This window comes from Zophobas morio, unplaced genomic scaffold (genome assembly GCF_036711695.1).
Source record: "Zophobas morio isolate AGI-343-1 ecotype UQ-CSIRO unplaced genomic scaffold, CSIRO_AGI_Zmor_V1 ptg000024l, whole genome shotgun sequence".
NCBI classification, from domain to species: domain Eukaryota; kingdom Metazoa; phylum Arthropoda; class Insecta; order Coleoptera; family Tenebrionidae; genus Zophobas; species Zophobas morio.
This window is the reverse complement of record NW_026972129.1, coordinates 217,305-237,681: the sequence shown is the minus strand read 5'-3', so window position 1 is coordinate 237,681 and position 20,377 is coordinate 217,305. Positions and strand designations below refer to the sequence as shown.

Sequence of the window (20,377 nt, the reverse complement as noted above, 5' to 3'; positions counted from 1 at the left end):
TAAAAAGGCGAAGTAGTTGGTTTTAACCAGGAAAACGTACTTTCTCATTCTTTCCGGTACGTTTGCGTAGATCTTCGCTGAGACATTTTTACCATTAAAGGAGCACATACTCCAGTACAGAGCAGTTTACGTTTTCACTTTGGGTTAGGCGATTTTTATTTTAAATTTTAATACGACGACAACGCCAACCGGCCAACCCAATCAAACAACATGACGACCAGCCACCATCATAACCTACCCTACAGATGTACCTACACTATTGAGCTACCTCGTGAACTACGGGCTCTGGATGAAATGAGTTATTTTATTTATTAAAATAATTATAATTTCTTAACGGTTATGACAAAAATTAAACAAAAATAAATAATTATCGTAAATTATCAGATATCAGCAAAGCATTATCAATTATCAGTTGCAAAGTGAAATCAGAGGTAACAGAGATACGACAGCTTTTGAATTCTCCTTAAGAAATGCATGGGAGTCAAGTGAACACAAAATTTGACGTAAAGGACGGTTGGGGACGCAACATTTGTGATGGTAAACCTGAATATCCTAACGTGTATGTTAAATGTTACTAAATATTGTGTTAACCCAAACTTCCCGTTTTAGTAATTGACCTTGAAAAAGTTTGAAAGGCCCGCGAAAAATTTAAAAATTTAAAGTTTGGCCTTGGCTGTGATCGTCTAACTAATAGGAACCTACGTTGTGTGTTTTTTTTTTTGGTTTTGAAAAATGGCGGGAAGACGTTCTTTCATACAAGTGCATACACTGTCGAGAGCGCAAGAAATAATAGACAAAATTGTTTTGGAGGGGGGAGTACGGCACCCCCTCACAGGAGGAAAGACGCTGCGAAGATTTACTCCTCAGCGCAAAAACACCCTTTTGTTTTATTCCCGGACATATTACATTTCAAACACCTTAAGATATATGAAAGAAAAACACTCACGAATTGACAGACATACACATATGAAAAACGAACAAACGGAAAATTCTATACATCTGTTTGGAATCAATGCAAATATTTGAATGTCACAAATTTAATAAAACAAAGCAAAAACTGAATCAAGTAACTGGATGCAAACACACAAGTTATTACGGGCGTGTGGCGGCAGATCTCTTTTTTTTTGTTACGGCAGTTAACAGGAGCACAACAAAAGTACCCCTGGGGCATTGTAGCATAAGCGGAGTCTGGGCTACCGGCCTGGAGCTGTTCTCCCCCACGACGGTGATTCTATCTATCGCAAAGCCTACCCCACACGCATATCTCCATTACTAACGTGCCCTGCGGAACTAGGTCATGACGGTCGTCCAACCCGCAAGAGATCTCGACTATTGGGTCAAATCGAGAAATTTACAACATCGGCGGCCGCCCCTGAATCTATCCAAACCTGTGGACTTGTACAGGTGGCACGATAAATCTCCCCAGCTCGACTAGGAACCAAACTTCGCTTCTGCCACGTTTTCTGTGTAATTTAACCTCAATTCCATTTTAAATATTCAATCTCCCATAACTCTGATGTTAACAACAACTGAACAAGTGTTAAAGTTTCAAAGAGCAATAAACAACATTTAGATTCGCCATACAACCTTGTGAAATTTGAAACAACAAATAATTCTTATGTGAGATTAAAGTTGGACATCAAATAATTTATATGATAGAAACATTCATCAACAAAGTATTTACAAAACAAAACTTAGCAAGGATTCATGCAACAAAAGATCTGGTGTGAAATACACTTGTACAAATAGAAATATTATGTGAGGTCAAAACTGTCGAACATGAAATTTTCGTTCCATTAAAATTATACAACAAATAAAATTACTGAGGTTAAGATTGTGAGATTCAGAAATATAGTATGAGGTGAAAATTGCAGAATTAACAAAATTTACATGAGATTAATTTTTGCCACACTTTATCAACGGTATAAACGAAGAGTTTACATTATGCCAAATTATATCATGATCTAAGTGATTGGTTACTTCAAAAATAATTTACTTTGAGAGTTTAAAATACTACGAACTGGTTACCCCAACGAAACACATAATAAACAAACACAAAAATATCCAATCATCGCTCCGAGGAAAAAGCGTCTCGGGGATGTAAATTTCAAAATCGTTGCGAGGAAAAAAGCGTCTCGGTGATGTAAATTCCAAAATCGTTGCGAGGAAAAAGCGTCTCGGTGATGTAAATTTTCTGTAGCGTTGGGGGGCATGCGTTGATTAATTAATCAATCTGGCGTTGTGAAGCATGCCCCGATGAATTAATCGTGATAACGATGATAACCACCTAAGGGGAGAAAATATCATAACCCCCCCGCCAGTTCGCAGTATAATGAGCTTGTTTAACTGCCGTAAATGAACTATTAGCAATCTTGTGTGAAGAATTTAGAAGTGTTATAATGTAACACTTACGTATATGCATCCAGAGACCTATTCGTAATTAAACATAAGGCGTTTTTCCTGACTAATAAGTGAATTTCATGAAATCTTCTAGCAAATGGTTTATTTAAATAATACTGATTGTTAAATTGTGTTTGCTCTAACTGAGTATTAAGAAAAACTAGCTTGATTGGTGAATTTACAAACAATGAAACAATATTTACAGCACGTGTTCGCGTTTGACCGGAAGTCCGCATTTCTCTGATTAAAAGGGCGCAAGAATTAACCGCGCGGGTTGGGGACAACTGTATCATTATGAAAAATACGTTTGATCGTCGTTAAACAAACGCTTCCTCCCGTTTTATTAACTACCAAACCAACTAATTTAAACCTAGCGCTTACCACGTGGATACACTCTCACCAGCACATTCAGAATAAATGATTCTACGCCATGCAGTTTCTCTACCAATCCTCTAACTGAAATCACCCTAGCGCTACGTGCTGCCATCTAACTCAATGATCATGCATTAACCCAGACATGTCTATTTGGTTGCCTATGTTTAACGATTTCCTTCTCGTGATTGAATTTTTTTTTCTTTTTCAAATTCAAGTTATTCAAATGTGATTTCGCGCCGCTGTTAATTAATTTCAGCGCGAAAACTTTGATTCAAATTCGGTCACCACAATATATTACTAGTAAAAGTGACATATCGAACGAAAAACAAGAACTCTGAGATAACCTCAATTAAATATGATTCAAATTATAAAAGAACAGTCATGTTAATTGCATTTGTATGTATGTATTTATTACAGTTACATACATTTTAACAAACAATATACCATTAGTAACTACAGGAATAGTTATATAAAAATAACACCGATAAGTAAACCGATGATTTTCTACACCTATGTATAATTAATTATTAACGAATGGAACTAACAAATGGGACAAAATGATTAATTTCCTCTGTTTTCTAGGTTGCTTCTGTAGTTCCCTATTATGGAATTTCAATGTATAAAATATACGTAATCGCACAAATAATGGCAAAAGGTAATCATGGGGGAGATTACTACATGGATGCTTGTATGTTATTAAGGCCAGCTGATTTTTAAGTTGTCTACGATATTGAAGCAAAAGTGTATTATGTTCAAATGAACTAATGAAAGCATTTTCTAATTGTTCAATGTAATGTGCAAACTGTTCATACGGAACATTAAGATTGCTATAAGATAAGTTTCAGAATTGTGGGCTGGGGAATGACATTAATGTAGTCTTTAGAATTTCCGCCACATCCATTTGTATATTCACAGCATATCTGAGAAGAGTGTTTTAACCATCTATCCACTGAGTATCCACATATTTATCATAAGATATTTTGTTCAGCTAAATAAACTCTTTGTACTCCATCCTATCTATTTTTAGGACATTATGAGGTGGTTGGAAATTATTAATTATGGTGGCGATGTTGTACCTTTCACTTAAATTGGAGATATCTTCATTAGCAGATAAGAATTGTGGTGTGATCAGATGATTAAAACAGGACTTGCGTTCGTGGTGTATTTATTTTTTATGTTGTCGGTTCAGTAGATAAGGGAAGAGTGTTTGAGTTTGTGATTTTGAAAATGAAAAGACAGGTCGGTAGAGAGCGGTGAAACGGTTGTGTCGAAAGGGTTCTTGGAAGGTACTCGAAATCTTCGAAGGATAAAAATTATTGGGAAGGGTGTACAAAAGATAGGTTTTACCACATGCAGGTGGACGAAGAGAAAATTCAGGGTGATAGTGATTGGAAGTCAATAAATGCAGACTATATATGTACAAATATTACATGTTGCATAATTTTGTGGAAATTGCTAGCCCCCACAAAATGTTGCTAAATGAATAGCACAATTACCAGTTGGGTTGTGCTGCATATATTTTATACAGAACAATAGCTTGTATTTGCTTATATTCTAATAAAGTGTGATTTAAATAACTATATTTTTTCACTAGCAGCCAGGACGCATGCAAATGTCGACTCATTTAGTGGTAGCAAATTCAACTTTTGCTACCACGGGTTCAAAAAGAAAAATTGAGGTTATGTACGCAATGTTTGATGTGATTATTTCTTAAAAAATGAACAAATGTGTGCTACAAACATTACTTGAGTATACGCATGGTAGTTGGTAGCCGGTACATGATAAAATGATTAACTCAGCGACAAGTATAAACGGTTTTCTTTGTGTTGAAGATTTAGATTATGTTTGATTAGAATTCAAAACAAAATAATGTTGCGTCAAAAAATTGAACGTTTATTTTTTCAATTTATTGTCTTATAGTTTCTACTAGTGAAAAAAATAGTATATTAACCACGGTTGCAAAGCCACTTCTAGACCTCGCGCTTCAGAGCCCTCGACGCTGCGCGTCTCGGGTTCTAATTTGCGCTCGGTCTAGAATGCTTGGCTCTGCAACCTTGGCTAATAATATACTATTAATAATATGAGGACAAAAATAATTTTATTAACACCCGCACAGAACTAAAGGTGACTAAAGTCATCTTGGCAATGAAAAGGTAACATTCAATATTATAACTGTATTTGTACCCCTTAAAGTGTCGTCCTTGAATTTCAACGTTGGGTTGTAATAAACAATCGTCTAATGGGCTAGAGGGTGCTTTAAAGTTAATACAAGCATTTTGATTAATTTAATGTTTTTTTATCCATATATTGAGTTGTTACATGTCAGGTAATGATAAAAATATTAGGACAATTTACTATTAATCAGGATGTAAACATTACAGAAGTACCAAACAATGTTAGATCTAATACAATCAATTTTCGAATAAACTTAATGATTATAATTTTTTTAACCTTGTCATTTTCCATTTATGAGGAACCTAGTATTTTTGGAAGAAAGATTAACCCCTTTTGGTATATTCTTACGATTGGTAATATCCCTGGTAATCAACTAGCCGGGCATTTGAGCCTGAATGTTCAAATAATAATAATCGAAGAAGTGAAATCGAAAGAAAACCCGGTGAAAACAGAAGGGAAAATATTAATTGGTGTACTTGTGGACAATGTACAGTTATGAGCACAGAAAAACTACCAAATGATGTATGAAACGACAAAGCCTGAAAAACAGGCACGTAACCAGCCTTTTATTTTGGAGGGGCCCAACCTGGGCACTAATTTCAATTAAAGGGACCTTTAAAAAGTCTTCATTAGTATAAATCAACATTTTACTTGGATCACAACTAGTTTATAAATTTAATGGGGTGCAAATAGTTGAAATTGACAGGTATTTACTTTTAATATTGAGGGGTACAATAATCAAGATTTTCACACTAGTGCGTTAGTGACTTTACTGTACTGAAATGTTTACTTTTTGTATATAGGTATGTATATGTACTAGAAATACATATAGTATTATGATATGCCAACAATTCAAAACGCAGTTAAACAAAACTTCGGTAGTAGTCAAGATAAAATTAATAAAATCTTACCAGAAATGACTTGGAATATCAGTTGTATGTATCGGCTAACTGCTTAAAAAAGTTATCGACAAAACTGTTCACAGCAATATCGCTTTACTCAGAGAGTTATATTACAAGATAAGAACATAAGATTACCCTCATAGCTAAAATTTACTGTTGATCTGAAATTTCGAATTTGCTTTACTTTTAAAATTTAAAATTAATTTAAGGGGGCACCAGGGGTGGCACAGGGTTTTGCTGGGGTGGCCTGTGCCCCCCAGGCCCCCCTTGGTTACGTGCCTGCTGAAAAATACAACAAATAGATAGTTTATGGAGACACATTGCTTACAAGCAATTTGTATATTGGGTTAACGCATGGGTTCCGCTAGCCAAAAAAACGAAAAGTAATTCCTTCTTGTGTAATTGCAAAAATTCGTGAAAAATATGAAAGTGAGGACTACGTAGGATTCAATAGTGTAGATGGAGAGGATTCAGATTATTTTCACTAAATTCAGAATAAAAATGTACATTAGACAAGTTAGAAATTATAAATATAGTAGCAGAAGTTGTGTTTTAATTTCTACATAACTTAATAGGAAAATCGAGGAAAATGTAAATTAGCTTCGTCTATTATTTGTTTTCTTTGTTTGTTTTCAGAAGACGTTGTTTTACGCGGTCTGGTTGTAGTGTAGTTGTGAACAAATAGCGAAGGTACGTAGTTCTCTTTCAAAAATAATGTAGTTTTTGCGAATTCACCTAGCAAATTGAAGATGAAATTTCGAAATAATCTCGAAAGTGAATTGAGCACACTCGCCTACTCTTTCGTTGTTGGAATAAAGTTTTTTCCCTTTCACTATGTCGAGCCATTTCCGGCATAATTTCGGTTTTTTGTCTTTTTTGGGGAAACGAAAAAAAGCTCTATCCTGTTTTTTCAGTTTATTGCATCCGTAGACACAACACTGTGGCATTTTTAATTTAAAATTTGACTTAAAATATTTTCGAAGGACGAGCGGATAGGAAACACGTGTTGTCTTTAAAAATATATTTCCGAAATTACAAGTATTTTAATTACAATAATAAGAGTACCGAACCTACCTGTGCGGTGAGGGTGAACAACCTTACCATTACAAGCCCCTTTGTCGGATTAAAATATTCAAAGAAACATCAACAAACACTTTTCACGGCGTACAACACGTTTACCTGCCTAAGAACGCCCGAGATGCAAGCACGAATGACGTCACACTTCGTTAGCATTTCCAGTTCAATGTTTTATTACGACGTTATTTATAAACCTAGAAACAAATGGTTTGGATTTTGGAAAACTAGATTTTTTTAACATTTTTTTAAGTTAATGTGTCTGAACTACTTCACCACCCCTTTAACGAAAATAATTTCTTATAATTTTTCAATTTTAGAAATGATTACTTGACCTACATTGTCGTTTGTGTATTGTGTTATTACTCCTTATATTAATGTTGACAAAACCAGTCTTATTTTGGCAAGTATAGGCCCCACTCACCCACCCTTCATTTCCTTCGAGAGTATGCCATTTGGCAATATTAGTGTTACTTATCTTAGCACAATTTGTAGTAGAAATATGGTGCCTATTCAAACTTAGCCACCCAAACTTAGACACCACGTTTCACCCCTAAGCATCGAATCTCCGAAAATGCTTAAATACGTATTTCATTATTTGTATTGAAGAGGATTAAAATGTAAAAACTATGTAAGTTTTACAGTAGACATATTGGACCTGACAAATTTTATCACCCCTTTTCACCGCCTTTGAGGATGAATTTCGAGAAATCTCTTCTTAAACGATGCCTCCAGTATAAAATGAATATTCTCTCCAAATTCCAAATTTCAACTTTCTAGCATTAACGGTTTGGGCTGGGCGTTGATAGGTCAGTCAGGACATTGCCTTTTATATATAAAGATTTATTTATTGTACTTTAGGTGCGAGGGAAGTTTGCATTTTCTTAACCTTTAATCTTACTAAAATTGTATCAACATATTCACTTGTTTTTAATTTCAGATGTTCGGCCTGACACTCATCTAACCATGGTAACCGACATATCTCCAAAATCTGAGCAAAAGTCACTTCCACGAAGAAACCGATCAAGGTAAAAATTTTTATTAATAACATTGAAGAGAATTAGAAGTAATAGAAACCTTAAAATTTTTCGATTTTTTTTTTTCTTCAGATTGTCAGTACTTTTGCTGATTCTCCCCCTTTTCAACATTATATACATATGTGGTTTATTTTGCAATAAGCCTATGTAACCCTATCAAATTTAAAATTATGCTGGATGTCTGTGCGTCATTCATAGGGTTTTTTGTCTTGATGTTTATATGACTAAAAATCTGTGGCACGTTGTAAGTTTATTAAAACGTTGAAATTTCAAATCAAACCTGACAGAAAACAGAGAAAATTATTATTAGCGGAAGGTGCTAAGGAAGCTCTCATTAGTTGCTTGCGTGGTGTTTGTTTAGTGGTTGATTCAAACTCCATTGGAACAGCTGTTCGACTTAGGACTGGGGAAATGTCTCTTTCTGTGTAAAGTCTTTCCTTTCTTGCATGCTAGTATTGTTAGTAGTATAGCAAGCGGGGTTCTGGCTCACACCATCCACATCTATTTATTCCATCCACATGTTGACCTCTAAGACCTCTTAGAGGCCATTCTTCATCTCTGACCTTGAAAGACTACCAGTAGGTGTGCCCTCAGGTAAGGGCGTAGTCAGGTATTACAGGGGTTTTATAGGTGTGCTTAGAAATGAAAAAAAAAACACTTTTTACCTGATGTGTATATATTACAAGTAGGTTGTAGTAGGCAGATAATAGATGATGACGATGTATGAGAAATGTATGGGAAAAAAGTTTCGCTCTAACTGAGTATCGAACTCACGTCCTTCGTGTTCGTAGATACTAACCTTACGCTACTCGTCCATATGAGTTTCCCTTTGTTTAAGTGATGAAGATGCTATACTTGCTGCATCGTACAAATAAATCGCTTTAGATAAGGTTGACCATCAAAACAATAAAATAAAACCACATTTTATTTATTCTTTATTTTACATTAATACATGATAAATTATTTCTTATCATTGTAAATATAATTATGTACATGTTTTGTACAGAAATTATTTTTTGCCCATTGAATGAAATAACAAATATTACATAAAGCATATTGTAAATGTTGTGACAACCCAAAGTTCCCGCCTTTAAATTGACCTTGACACATTTTGAAAGGCCCGCGAAAAATTCAAAAATTCAAAGTTCGGGCTTGGCTGTGATCGTCTAAGAAATAGGAACCTACGTTGTGTGTTTTTTTTTTGTTTTTGAAAAATGGCGGGAAGACATTCTTTTATACAAGTGAGCATATACTGCATATAAGTTGAGAGCGCAAGAAATAATAGACAAAATTAGGGAGGTCGAAATCCTTCCTTAGGAGGAAAAGAAACGAAGAGCGAAAGGGACTCAGCTTGCCCGTCTGGCGACTCCGCAGGGTCAAGACGTCATCGGTCTTCATTCCCAAAAACTCCCTGGGGTTTTATTCACCGAAATATTACATTTCAAACACCTTAAGATATATGAAAGAAAACACTCGCGAATTGGCAGACATACACATATGAAAACCAAACAAATACAAAAACCTACACATATGTAAAATGGATGGCAGCACCCGAATCATTATGAGAGTGTGCGATCGAACAAAATATATCAATTTCATTTACGAGCACAGAAAAATACCCAGAGGGGGGATCATCGTAGCGCGAATGGAGGTTGGGACTCCTGATCGTCACTGTTCTCCCCCACGACGGTGATTTTATCTACCACAAAGCCTGCCGGCACGCACATCTCCATTACGAACGTGCCCGGCGAAACTAGGCCGTTACGATCGCAGCTCCGTAGTGGGGTCCCGGCTAGCACGAAACCGGCAGCGTTACAAACCCGCGATCGCCCACTGACACTATAGAAACCCGCGGACTTGTGCAGGTGACGCGATCAATCTCGTCAGTTTGAGAAGGAGACGCGCGCCCCACGTACACTACGAGTTATGTGTTATTTGAGTGCAATTCCATTTAAATGTTCAATCTCTATGACTCTAATATTAAATTACAACCGAACAAGTGTTAAAGTTTCAACAAAAGAACAATAAACAATATTTAAATTCGACATACACTCTTACGAAAATCCAAACAACAAATAATTCTTAATTGAGATTAAATTTGGACATCAGATAATTTATATGACAGAAACATTCATCAACAAAAATATTTACATCAAAAACTTAGCAAAGATTTATAAAAGAAAGATCTGGTGTGAGATAAACTTGTGCAAATAAAATATTATGTTACGTTAAACTATAGAGCATGGAAATTTACGTTCAATTCAAATTTAACAACAAAGAAAATTACTGAAGCTAGAACTGTGAGATAAAGACAAATTGCATGAGGTGAAAGATTGCAAAGTCAACAGATTTACATGAGATTAATAATAATTCGTGTCCAGTCAAGTTATTGGTTAAAATTCAAAACGTGAAATAATTCAGCTGCATTGTGGGCCATTATTATACATTTCCCCAAACAAACACATAAACAAAAAACATGGCAGACAATCTGCAGGTACAAAATGGCGTCGGACGAATGCGTCATTCCAAAAAATAGGCGTCGAAAATATGCGATGAATCCTGTGGCGTTGTGTAACAATGGGCTAAATCAAAGTAATAAAAGGCAGGTCCCCCCATGACCCACAATGTTGTTAATTTGTTCAATAGATTCAACAGTTAAAACATGTGCTCGGCAAAAAGAAACAAAATGGACGCTTGCAAAATGGCCGCTGTCTGAACAAAGAATGGTGAAAATAACAACTCGTTTACCGCCCTCCAAAATACAGATTCACAGATATAGCTAAATAAAGCATGGCCCGAACTAAAAATCACTTCCTGTAAAGCCCCACTACGACGGATTTTAAATGAAAGATAAAGAAGCGCACGCGTCGATGAGTCACGAAGCCGCCCGAATCTTCCACGTGTTTCCCAGAGCGTGTGGCCCCCATACGTCAGAAGCACCGTCGGGACTTGAAAACACGCCGTGAACAGTACCCAGTCAAAAACATGTGGTCAAAACCTACCTCTCCAAAGATTCGAAGATTTAGTCACGGCTTACCGCCAAAAGGAACACAAAACCTTCGTCGTAAGAACGATGAGAAGACTGGAACACCCTATGGCTCAAGGGGGCTGCTAGGTTTTCCAACGGAACGGAATCAACACTGGAAAAGCAACAAAACAACAGCAAAGTCACAGAATCTCACAGTTAAAAATACAACCTGTTGCTCGAAGCGGTCAGAAGGAAGTGACGCGCTTTCACAAGGGATGATGCCACCCTCGTCTTCCGCGCATGTCCCTCTTTTTTTGGTGTGGTTCGTTGCCAACCTCTTCTTCTCACCAACCGTTTCTTGTGCGCGCGGAATTCGTTTGAAATTTAAAAATTCGAATTGGATCCTTACAATGTGTTTCACCTCCACATCGTGGACAAATGAACTTCACAGGAATAGGAATGTAATGATAGAAGTCTTGCCTGAATGCCGGTCATTTCCGGGTCAGTGGTGGGTCTTAATAATATATTAATAATAGTAATAATAAAAAAAAGTGACCTTTGGTTGTTCATAAATTTCTTAACAAGGCGGAATCTTTGGATAAAACTCAATTCAATACCTTTATTTGACTCAAAAGGACTCATAATAGTGCAAGGTACTGTATTTACTATTAAAACCACCTATTTAATTCGATATTTGCACTTAATTTCCGTTTTTCTTACTCAACTGTCAACGCTGACATTTCCAACTAAAAAATGAGTCTAAACCAAATTGTTTCGCCTACAACGGAGAATGTTCAACTCGAAATCCGACGAACACCTATTACTGCAGTCTCCGAAGAGGTCGATGGAGCAAGTGGCATCACCTCGGGAAATACTACCACAAGGACAATTAACAGCTTATTAGTCTCTAATGTTTCTCAGACAAATCAGCTTCAGATCATTAGAAGACGAGAAGAACCAAAAAAGCGTAAAAAGTGGTCTCTAGACATGAATTTACATATTATGCGCTTATATTATAAAATTACAAACAATGAAACTCATGTAAGTAATTATCGTACAGCTCTACACGAAGCCTTCAACCTTGAGTACCCAAATTTTCCAGTTACCATTCAAAATTTAGCAGATCAACGTAGAGCTATAGTTAAAAATAACTACATACCTCAATTTACTCTAGAACAATTAAAAAATGAACTTTCCAAAACCATTAATCCACTTCCTGAAGATATTAACAACAAACCACCAAATACATTACTGACTGACACATCTGTCACCAGTTTGTCAAAAACAACATCTCAAAATAAGATCCCAATTATACCACAAAATAGTAACAGTAGTCTATCAAATACACCACAGACACCGACTGACACATTTACTAAAGATTTATTAAACAAAACACCTCAAAATAAGATCACAACCATTACACAAATTACCAACACACTATCAAACAGATCCCAGGCATTAACTGACAAATCACTTAACAATTATCAAAAACAATCCAAAACCAAATTAACATCCCAGATAATCTACAAAACCGAAGACACATTAATCAAAACTGTAAATAACAATTTTAAATTTCACATTAAGTTCCAAAATGAAATTGAAGACCAATTTAAATTAACTTTCGAAACATGTTCTAAATTAAAACCAAATGATAGACATTCACTTCCCCTCCAGTGTTATTCTAAAAAGTTTCTGGAAATTGTAGAAATAATGAACTCCTTCATTTTACCAAAATATCTCACAAACTCGATCTCTTTTGAAAAACTTCATACAATTATCTACTGTGCAGCTTTAACTTATATTCAAATTAACACATGTAAAGATAACATAATAAATACAAACACCAATCATATACCCTCCACCCCTCACTGGGAAACACGGTTAAATTATAAAATTAATAACATTAGAAAACAACTTGGTCAAATAACACAGTACCTTAGATGAGTTAAAACACCACATTTCATGACATGTATGCACTCGATACTGACCAACAATAATTTTCATCAAACTGATTACGATGAGTACAATACAACACTATCCCAAATTAAAGATACCCTATTACAAAAGCTTTCCTTATATGGCAAAAGACTTAAAAGATACAAACAATCACATCTCAGAAAAATTCATAACACTAAATTTTTAAACAACGAAAAACTATCAACATTTCACTAATTCAAACAAAACTCAATTATCCGGTGAACTTCCAGGTTCACAGGATGTAACAACATTTTGGTCGAAACTTTGGTCTCAAGAATTTGAATTTAACCAGTCTGCCAAGTGGATTCCTCATATATCCCATAAACTATCCACAGTTACACCAATGAATGATCATCAGATAACACTTGCCGAATTAATAAATACCATCAATAAGACACACAACTGGAAATCACCAGGACCAGGGGTGCGATTTTGTTTCTCGATCGAAAAAAACCCGTTAGCGATAAAATCTCGTTTGCTGATTGGATGCTACATTTCTGTCACATTTCTCGATTCTGTCACGAAATCAAGTCTTCATGCAGCGATCTTTTATCGATAGCTCTGAGTAAAGTGATAAATTTTGGAGACATAACCTCGAAATTTATGTCAAAATAGAAGTTCAAAATCGTAATTCTGAGTTATAAGTTCTTAAAATTAGGGTAATTGTAAACTTTTGAGCAATTGATAAGCTTATATGCAAAGAATAAATGCAAACTTTTGCATTTAAAACCTACGTAATGACATTTATTTTATCGCTTCGATCGAGAAACAAAATCGCACCGGGGAGGTATTTTGTTTCTCGCTCGAAGTGATAAATTATCACTTGTGTCACTGCGTAGCTTTTAAATGCAAACTTTGCATTTATTCTTTGCATATAAGCTTATTAAATACTCAAAAGTTTACAATTACCTTAATTTTAAGAACTTATAACTCAGAATTACGACTTTGAACTTCTATTTTGAAATAAATTTCGAGGTTATGTCTTCAAAATTTATCACTTCACTCAGAGTTATCGAGAAAATATCACTCCATGAAGACTTGATTTCGTGACAGAATCGAGAAATGTGCCAAAAATGTCTCACCAACTCAGCCTCTCAACCAATCAGCAAACGAGATTTTATCGCTATCGAGTTTTTTTCGTTCGAGAAACAAAATCGCACCCCAGACAAAATCCATAATTTTTGGATAAAAAAATTAAATTGTGTACATATTCATTTACTACATCACTTAAATCAATTCCTTCTTGACCCATCCTCCTTTCCCACCCTCTTATGTCATGGTGTAACATACCTAAAACCTAGAGATAACGACACAAAAAATCCATCAAAATACAGACCTATCACATGTTTACCGACAATCTATAAAATTTTAACCTCATGCATTACACAAAAAATCTATCAACACTGTTTTAACTCTGACATCATTAATGAAGAACAGAAAGGATGTATTAAACGATCCTTTGGTTGCAAAGAGCAATTAATCATAGATTCCATCATCTGTGAACAAGCTAGAAAAGAAACCCGAAACATATATACTGCTTTTATTGATTATAAGAAAGCTTACGATTCTGTCCCTCATTCCTGGCTATGCAAAATTCTGGAATTATACAAAATTGATACTAAAATCTGCACTTTTCTCAAATGTTCCATGGAATTTTGGAAGACCACCCTCCAAATAACCTTAAATGAACAAACAATTCAGTCAGATCCAATAATGATCCGAAGAGGAATTTTTCAAGGCGATTCTCTTAGCCCGTTATGGTTCTGCTTAGGAATAAATCCCTCTCCGATATCCTGAACAGCTGCAATTATGGGTTCAATATAAGAATTAACAAACAAAGAGAAAACAGAATAAGTCACTTGCTGTATATGGATGCCATAAAAATATATGGAAGTACACAAAATCAGTTAACAAACCTATTAAATCTGACTGAACAGTTTTCCGGTGATATTGGTATGTGTTTTGGTATTGAGAAATGTAAGACCCAAGCAATCAGAAAAGGCGTCCAACACCAAGTACCACATATAACCCAGAATAACGAAATAATCGAAGGCCAAGAACGAAATGATACATACATACATACATTGGGTTTCCGTCAATCCTCCCACATCAATCATACCAAAACGAAAACACAGTTGAAAGATCAATAACTAGCAAGACTAAAATTAATATCGAAGACACAGTTAAATGGAAAAAATTTAATGAAAGCAGTAAATACATTCTGCGTTCCACTGCTAACATATTCTTTTGGAGACATTAAATGGTCCAAAACTGATCTTGAAAATTTAAACATCGCAACAAGGAAAATCTTCACACAGTATAGAAGCCATCATCCAAAATCGTCCATTGAAAGATTCTCATTACCAAGACAGAATGAAGGAAGGGGTTTCCAGAACCTAGAAAACTTATATCAGAGACAAATCTCAGATCTGAAGAAGTATTTCTTGAAACGAGCAGAAAGAAGTGAAATCTGTCGAACACCGAAGAAATCCACACCCCCCACACAATAGACAAAATAATAAGTGGGCTAAAACAAAAACAACTACATGGACAATCCTACAAAGATTTAGAAGAAACTCATGTTAACAAGGAGATGTCATTGATTTGGTTAAAAAAATCAAGTTTGTATGCCGAAACAGAAGGATTTGTGTTTGCTATTGAAGACCAAGTAATCAATACCAAGAATTACAGAAAATACATCATCAAAGATCCGAATATAAGAAATGACGTCTCTGCAAAGCAAAACCTGAAACGATCCAACACATAATCTCCTCCTGCAGCATCCTAACACAAACTGACTACAAAGCTAGACACGACAACGCAGCCAAAATCATTCATAAAGAATTAGCAACACGTATAAACTCAATCGAAGATACGACACCCTATTACACTTACATTCCATTTCCGTTCCTTGAAAATAACAAATACAAATTATACTGGGATCGCACAATGCTTACAGACTTAAACATTACAGCCAACAGACCAGACATCATACTTATCAAAAAACACACGAACGAAGCCATTCTCATTGACATTGCTATTCCTAGCACAAACAACATTATTTAAACATACCACACCAGGATTTCAAAATGTCTACAATTATCGATAGAAATGAAATCCATGTTGAATCTTAAAAAAATTTCAATTCTACCCTTAGTTATCTCTAATGTAGGTGTAGTCTCAAATAGCTTAGTTGAGAATTTAAAGTCTTTGCATTTGAATGATTCAATAATTGTCAACATTCAAAAAGCTGTTTTATTAGGAACATGTCATATTGTTCGTAAGTTTCTCGAACAGTCTGATCATGTCAGTCAGATTAGTTTAGCACCAGTAGGTCAGAGTAGTGTAGGTCACTTTCCAAGTGATGCGCGGATAAATGATCGGTAGTTACGCTAGACTTTTGGGGATGGGGTGAGATTAGAGAATAATAGCAGACTAATTTGTATGCTGTAATTCTAGAATCTCGAAAGTTGTTTTGTTAATCTAATCAATGCATATCATTACTTGGTCTTAGTACCCGTAATGATAGAAGTCTTGCCTGAATACCGGTCATTTCCGGGTCAGTTTTGGGTCTTAATAATAATAATAATAATAATGCATTTATTTCCAACGGGTTAGACAACCACCCAATTACAGGAAAATAATATAACAGAAAGATTAATTAAAAAAAAAAAAAAAGAAATACGGTGACGTGCTCCTATTCTAAATTAATAATAAATACAATAATAATAATAAATAAACATAATAAAAAATAATAAACTTATGTTTCTAAAATGTGTATGATAATGTCAATTAAGTGTTTTAAAGAATCGTAATTAATGTCACAATGAAATCTAGTCAGGTTAAATCACATTAAACTAACTGGCGCTTTTAGTAATGCAATGGTTCTATATTTAGGACAATAAAATGTAAGGCTGTTTCAAGAATTTATTCTGGGTACTAAAAATGGGATTCTATTAAATATACAGCCTGACTGCGAAATATGTGCAAAAAAAAATGGGGAATAGCTCACGATACAAGTATGTCACTGTATAAAATTCACGGTCCTAAGTGGTAGCAGTGTCGAAAAAAAAATATTTGAAATTACATATAAATTGTTACACACGCCGCTGGTAGTGTTTCTTGACCTACATCATTATTACTAGAGAGCGGAAAATATGCAGCAAAATTTTGGCAAATATGATCATATGATATGCACCAAATTTATGCAAATATGCACTAACTTTCGTAATATATGCACAGATATGCAGTTGCATATGCTCAAAAAATTAAAAAAAAAGTGTAATAACCAAACTAAATTTATTTACAAATTGCAAAAACAGGTTTCCCGAGCTTACGTTTTATTACAAAAAATACATAAATCACATTGCAAGGTGTTTGATTACATCTCACTAACACATAAACATAAATCACATTTTTAAAGGTAATATTCTTATACTAAAAAATAAATATAAACAGAACAAATTAAAAAATAGAAGTAATCGACTATTTAATTACTATTTTGGTAACAATTTATTTTTAAATTTTTTTTGAATATTCTAACACAAAGTTTTCCCGTGATTTTAAAGTATGTAGTTGTAAATAGAAAAACTGCATACTACGTCCAGATGTAAAAATAGAGCAGGCGCGACAAAACACAGCTCCTTCTTGAAGAATAGGTTCAGGAAAGGGTTTAATACATAAATTAATTTAAGTTATCTTCGACATATTGATACACCTGTATTACTTTAAATGCTTTGAATGCAAACTTACGATGAAAAATAGTAGGATAACATGCCTTCGACCACTATAAAACACACCATTAATACACTTAAGTAACGAACAAAAATATTGGAAATGAACCGTATTTCCAAAAGTAATTAGGGCCTGAATTTACCTGGAAGGATGGCTTAACACCCAGTGGTTTCTCCAAACTACCATATAGCCCAAATATTTCCTAGTTATTTGAAGCTCAGGAGAATATTTGCAATGATTGCTGAAATTTTGTCTTTCTAGTTAAATGCCAAAAGAATGACATTTTTTTTAAATTAGCACAAAAATTGATAAATATTCAAAATATGCACCCGTTACGTGAAATATGCAGCAGAAGGCATATATATGCAAATATGCAATTTTTTATAGCTGTATTCATTTTTAATTAGCATGATTCGTTCACATACTAAATATCAAGACTTATATGCAAAAAATAAAGGATATGCAAATTTCATAAAATCCGCTCTCTAATTATTACAATGAATGGCACACAGCGACGAAGTTTAAGAACCAAAAAACTAGTTATTTTTTCTATATTTCGGCTCTACTAGGGTGGGGGATGGCGTGGTTAAAATATTTGCATTTATTTCGCAGTGGAGTTCCATCGGACAAAAAGTGAGTTACACAACGTGGACAATCAGTGGACTCCAAACCGTGCACTTTGTCAACATGGTATGGTTGTGACAGTGTACTTTTATGTAGGATGCACTACAAGCTGCGAAAATCCAATTTCTTCTTTCTGTCCCATCATGACCACGATCGTGAGTTTGAGGTTGAAGGTACCATGATCTCGGAGATGCTGTACCACTGACGTAAATGTTCGCGCACATGGAATCGCGCGATTTGGAAAGCGTTCGATCCACAATTCGCGGGCCAAGCTTGAGTTCCCATCCGCCACCCCATCCAGCATTACCATGTCGGCACGCTCTGAATTTGTAAAATTCACCATTGTTAAACACAACCGAACACACCCAGCTACGGCAAGTAACTGATACACGACTGTTCTTATCGTCTTTTTGCACTAGTTTTTTGGTTCTTAAACTTCGTCGCTGTGTGCCATTCATTGTACTTAGTAATGATGTAGGTCAAGAAACACTACCAGAGGCGTGTGTAACAATTTACATGTAATTTCAAATAATTTTTTCTCGACACTGCTACCACTTAGGACCGTGAAATTTATACAGTGACATACTCGTATCGTGAGCTATTCCCCATTTTTTTTTGCACTTATTTCGCAGTCAGGCTGTATTATTAAGTTTATTAATATTATTAACCAGCAGACTAAAGTCCAATTATAGGGTACCAAAGTGAAAAGATACAGTATCTGTACGTACACAAATGACTACCTACTTACTAATTAAATTAAAAATAAAATACAAATTACAAAAAGCAGTTTACAAATAATAACAAATGTACAACAATGATTATAAAATATCAAAATGAGTTTTACAAAGTTTTTTAAACTCGCTAAGTCTAAGATAAAAAACATCTATTTTTTTATCAACTTTACATATTTCATTGTAAGAAATACACATATTATATACAGGCGAGTGCAAATGTTGTGTTTTGTACGAAAAAGTTAATAAGTCTCTGTTGGAAACTTGAGGAACAGTAAAATTTAATTGTTCTAACAATAGAGGGGAATATGTAATACCATTTACAATTTTATACAAATAGATAACACAAAAGTAATTACGTGTAACTTGCAAAGGACATAAGCCAAACTCATTTAAAAGTTCTTGATGCGGATAACCTTGAACAGGATAAGATTGGTGCGATACATAATAGAGAAATTTACAGAACTTACGCTGTACGTTTTCGAGGGACTTAATATGTTTATCGTAGAAAGGATTCCAAACAACGCAACAATAATTAAGCTTACTTAGAATAAGTGCCCTAAATAACGTCCTCAAACAATCAATGCTTTTAAAACCGAAGGTATTCCTCTTTATAAAACCTAACACGGAATAGGCATCTTTGCGAATCTTATTAATATGGGGAATGAATGACAACGTATTGTCCAGTATTATACCAAGGTCCCTGATTTCTTTACACTTTTTCAAAGGAGTATTACTTAGAGAATAATCAAAAACAATTGCATGTGCTTTACGACAAAAGGTTATCACGCTACATTTATCCTTATTAATTATTAGCTTATTAATTTTACACCACAGCTGGAATTTATTAACGTCTTCTTGCAGAATCAGACAATCGTTATAATTTTTGACTATTTTCAGAATTTTCAAATCATCAGCATAGAGAAAAACTTGACAAGAAAGGTTCTTCGTTACGTCATTCATGAAAATGTTGAATAAGACTGGACCAAGATTAGAGCCTTGAGTGACTCCGCTATTTGTAGTAAACAACCTAGATTTGTGGCCACTATACTCTACATATTGGGTCCTACCATACAATAATGATTTAAAAAGACCTAACAGACCGTTACACAGACCAAATTCAGAAAGCTTAGCGATTAATATTTCATGATTAACAACATCAAAGGCCTTTGAAAGATCAGTATAGATAACGTCCACTTGATAGCGCTCATCTAAAGCAGTAGATACTAACTGAATGTATTCACTCAGGTTTGAACAGGTAGATTTTCCATGCATAAAACCATGTTGGCAGCTAACCATTTGCGTGACAGAGTGACTGTACAAAATACTAGCTAAAATACTATCGAAGATTTTGGCAAAATTATTGATAATACAAATAGG

The 20,377-nt window shown here is 34.8% G+C and overlaps 1 protein-coding gene across 7 annotated transcripts in view; it reads left to right on the top strand.

Annotated features, from left to right (window-relative positions):
• Dscam2 (Down syndrome cell adhesion molecule 2) overlaps positions 1-20,377 on the top strand; it is a 956,598-nt gene that overhangs the window by 897,266 nt on the left and 38,955 nt on the right. For all 7 annotated transcript variants that reach the window (XM_064064644.1, XM_064064647.1, XM_064064646.1 and 4 more), the window contains one exon: positions 7,867-7,954. In XM_064064644.1, the coding sequence (XP_063920714.1) occupies positions 7,867-7,954 (88 nt within the window). The remainder of the gene's footprint in view (positions 1-7,866; positions 7,955-20,377) is intronic.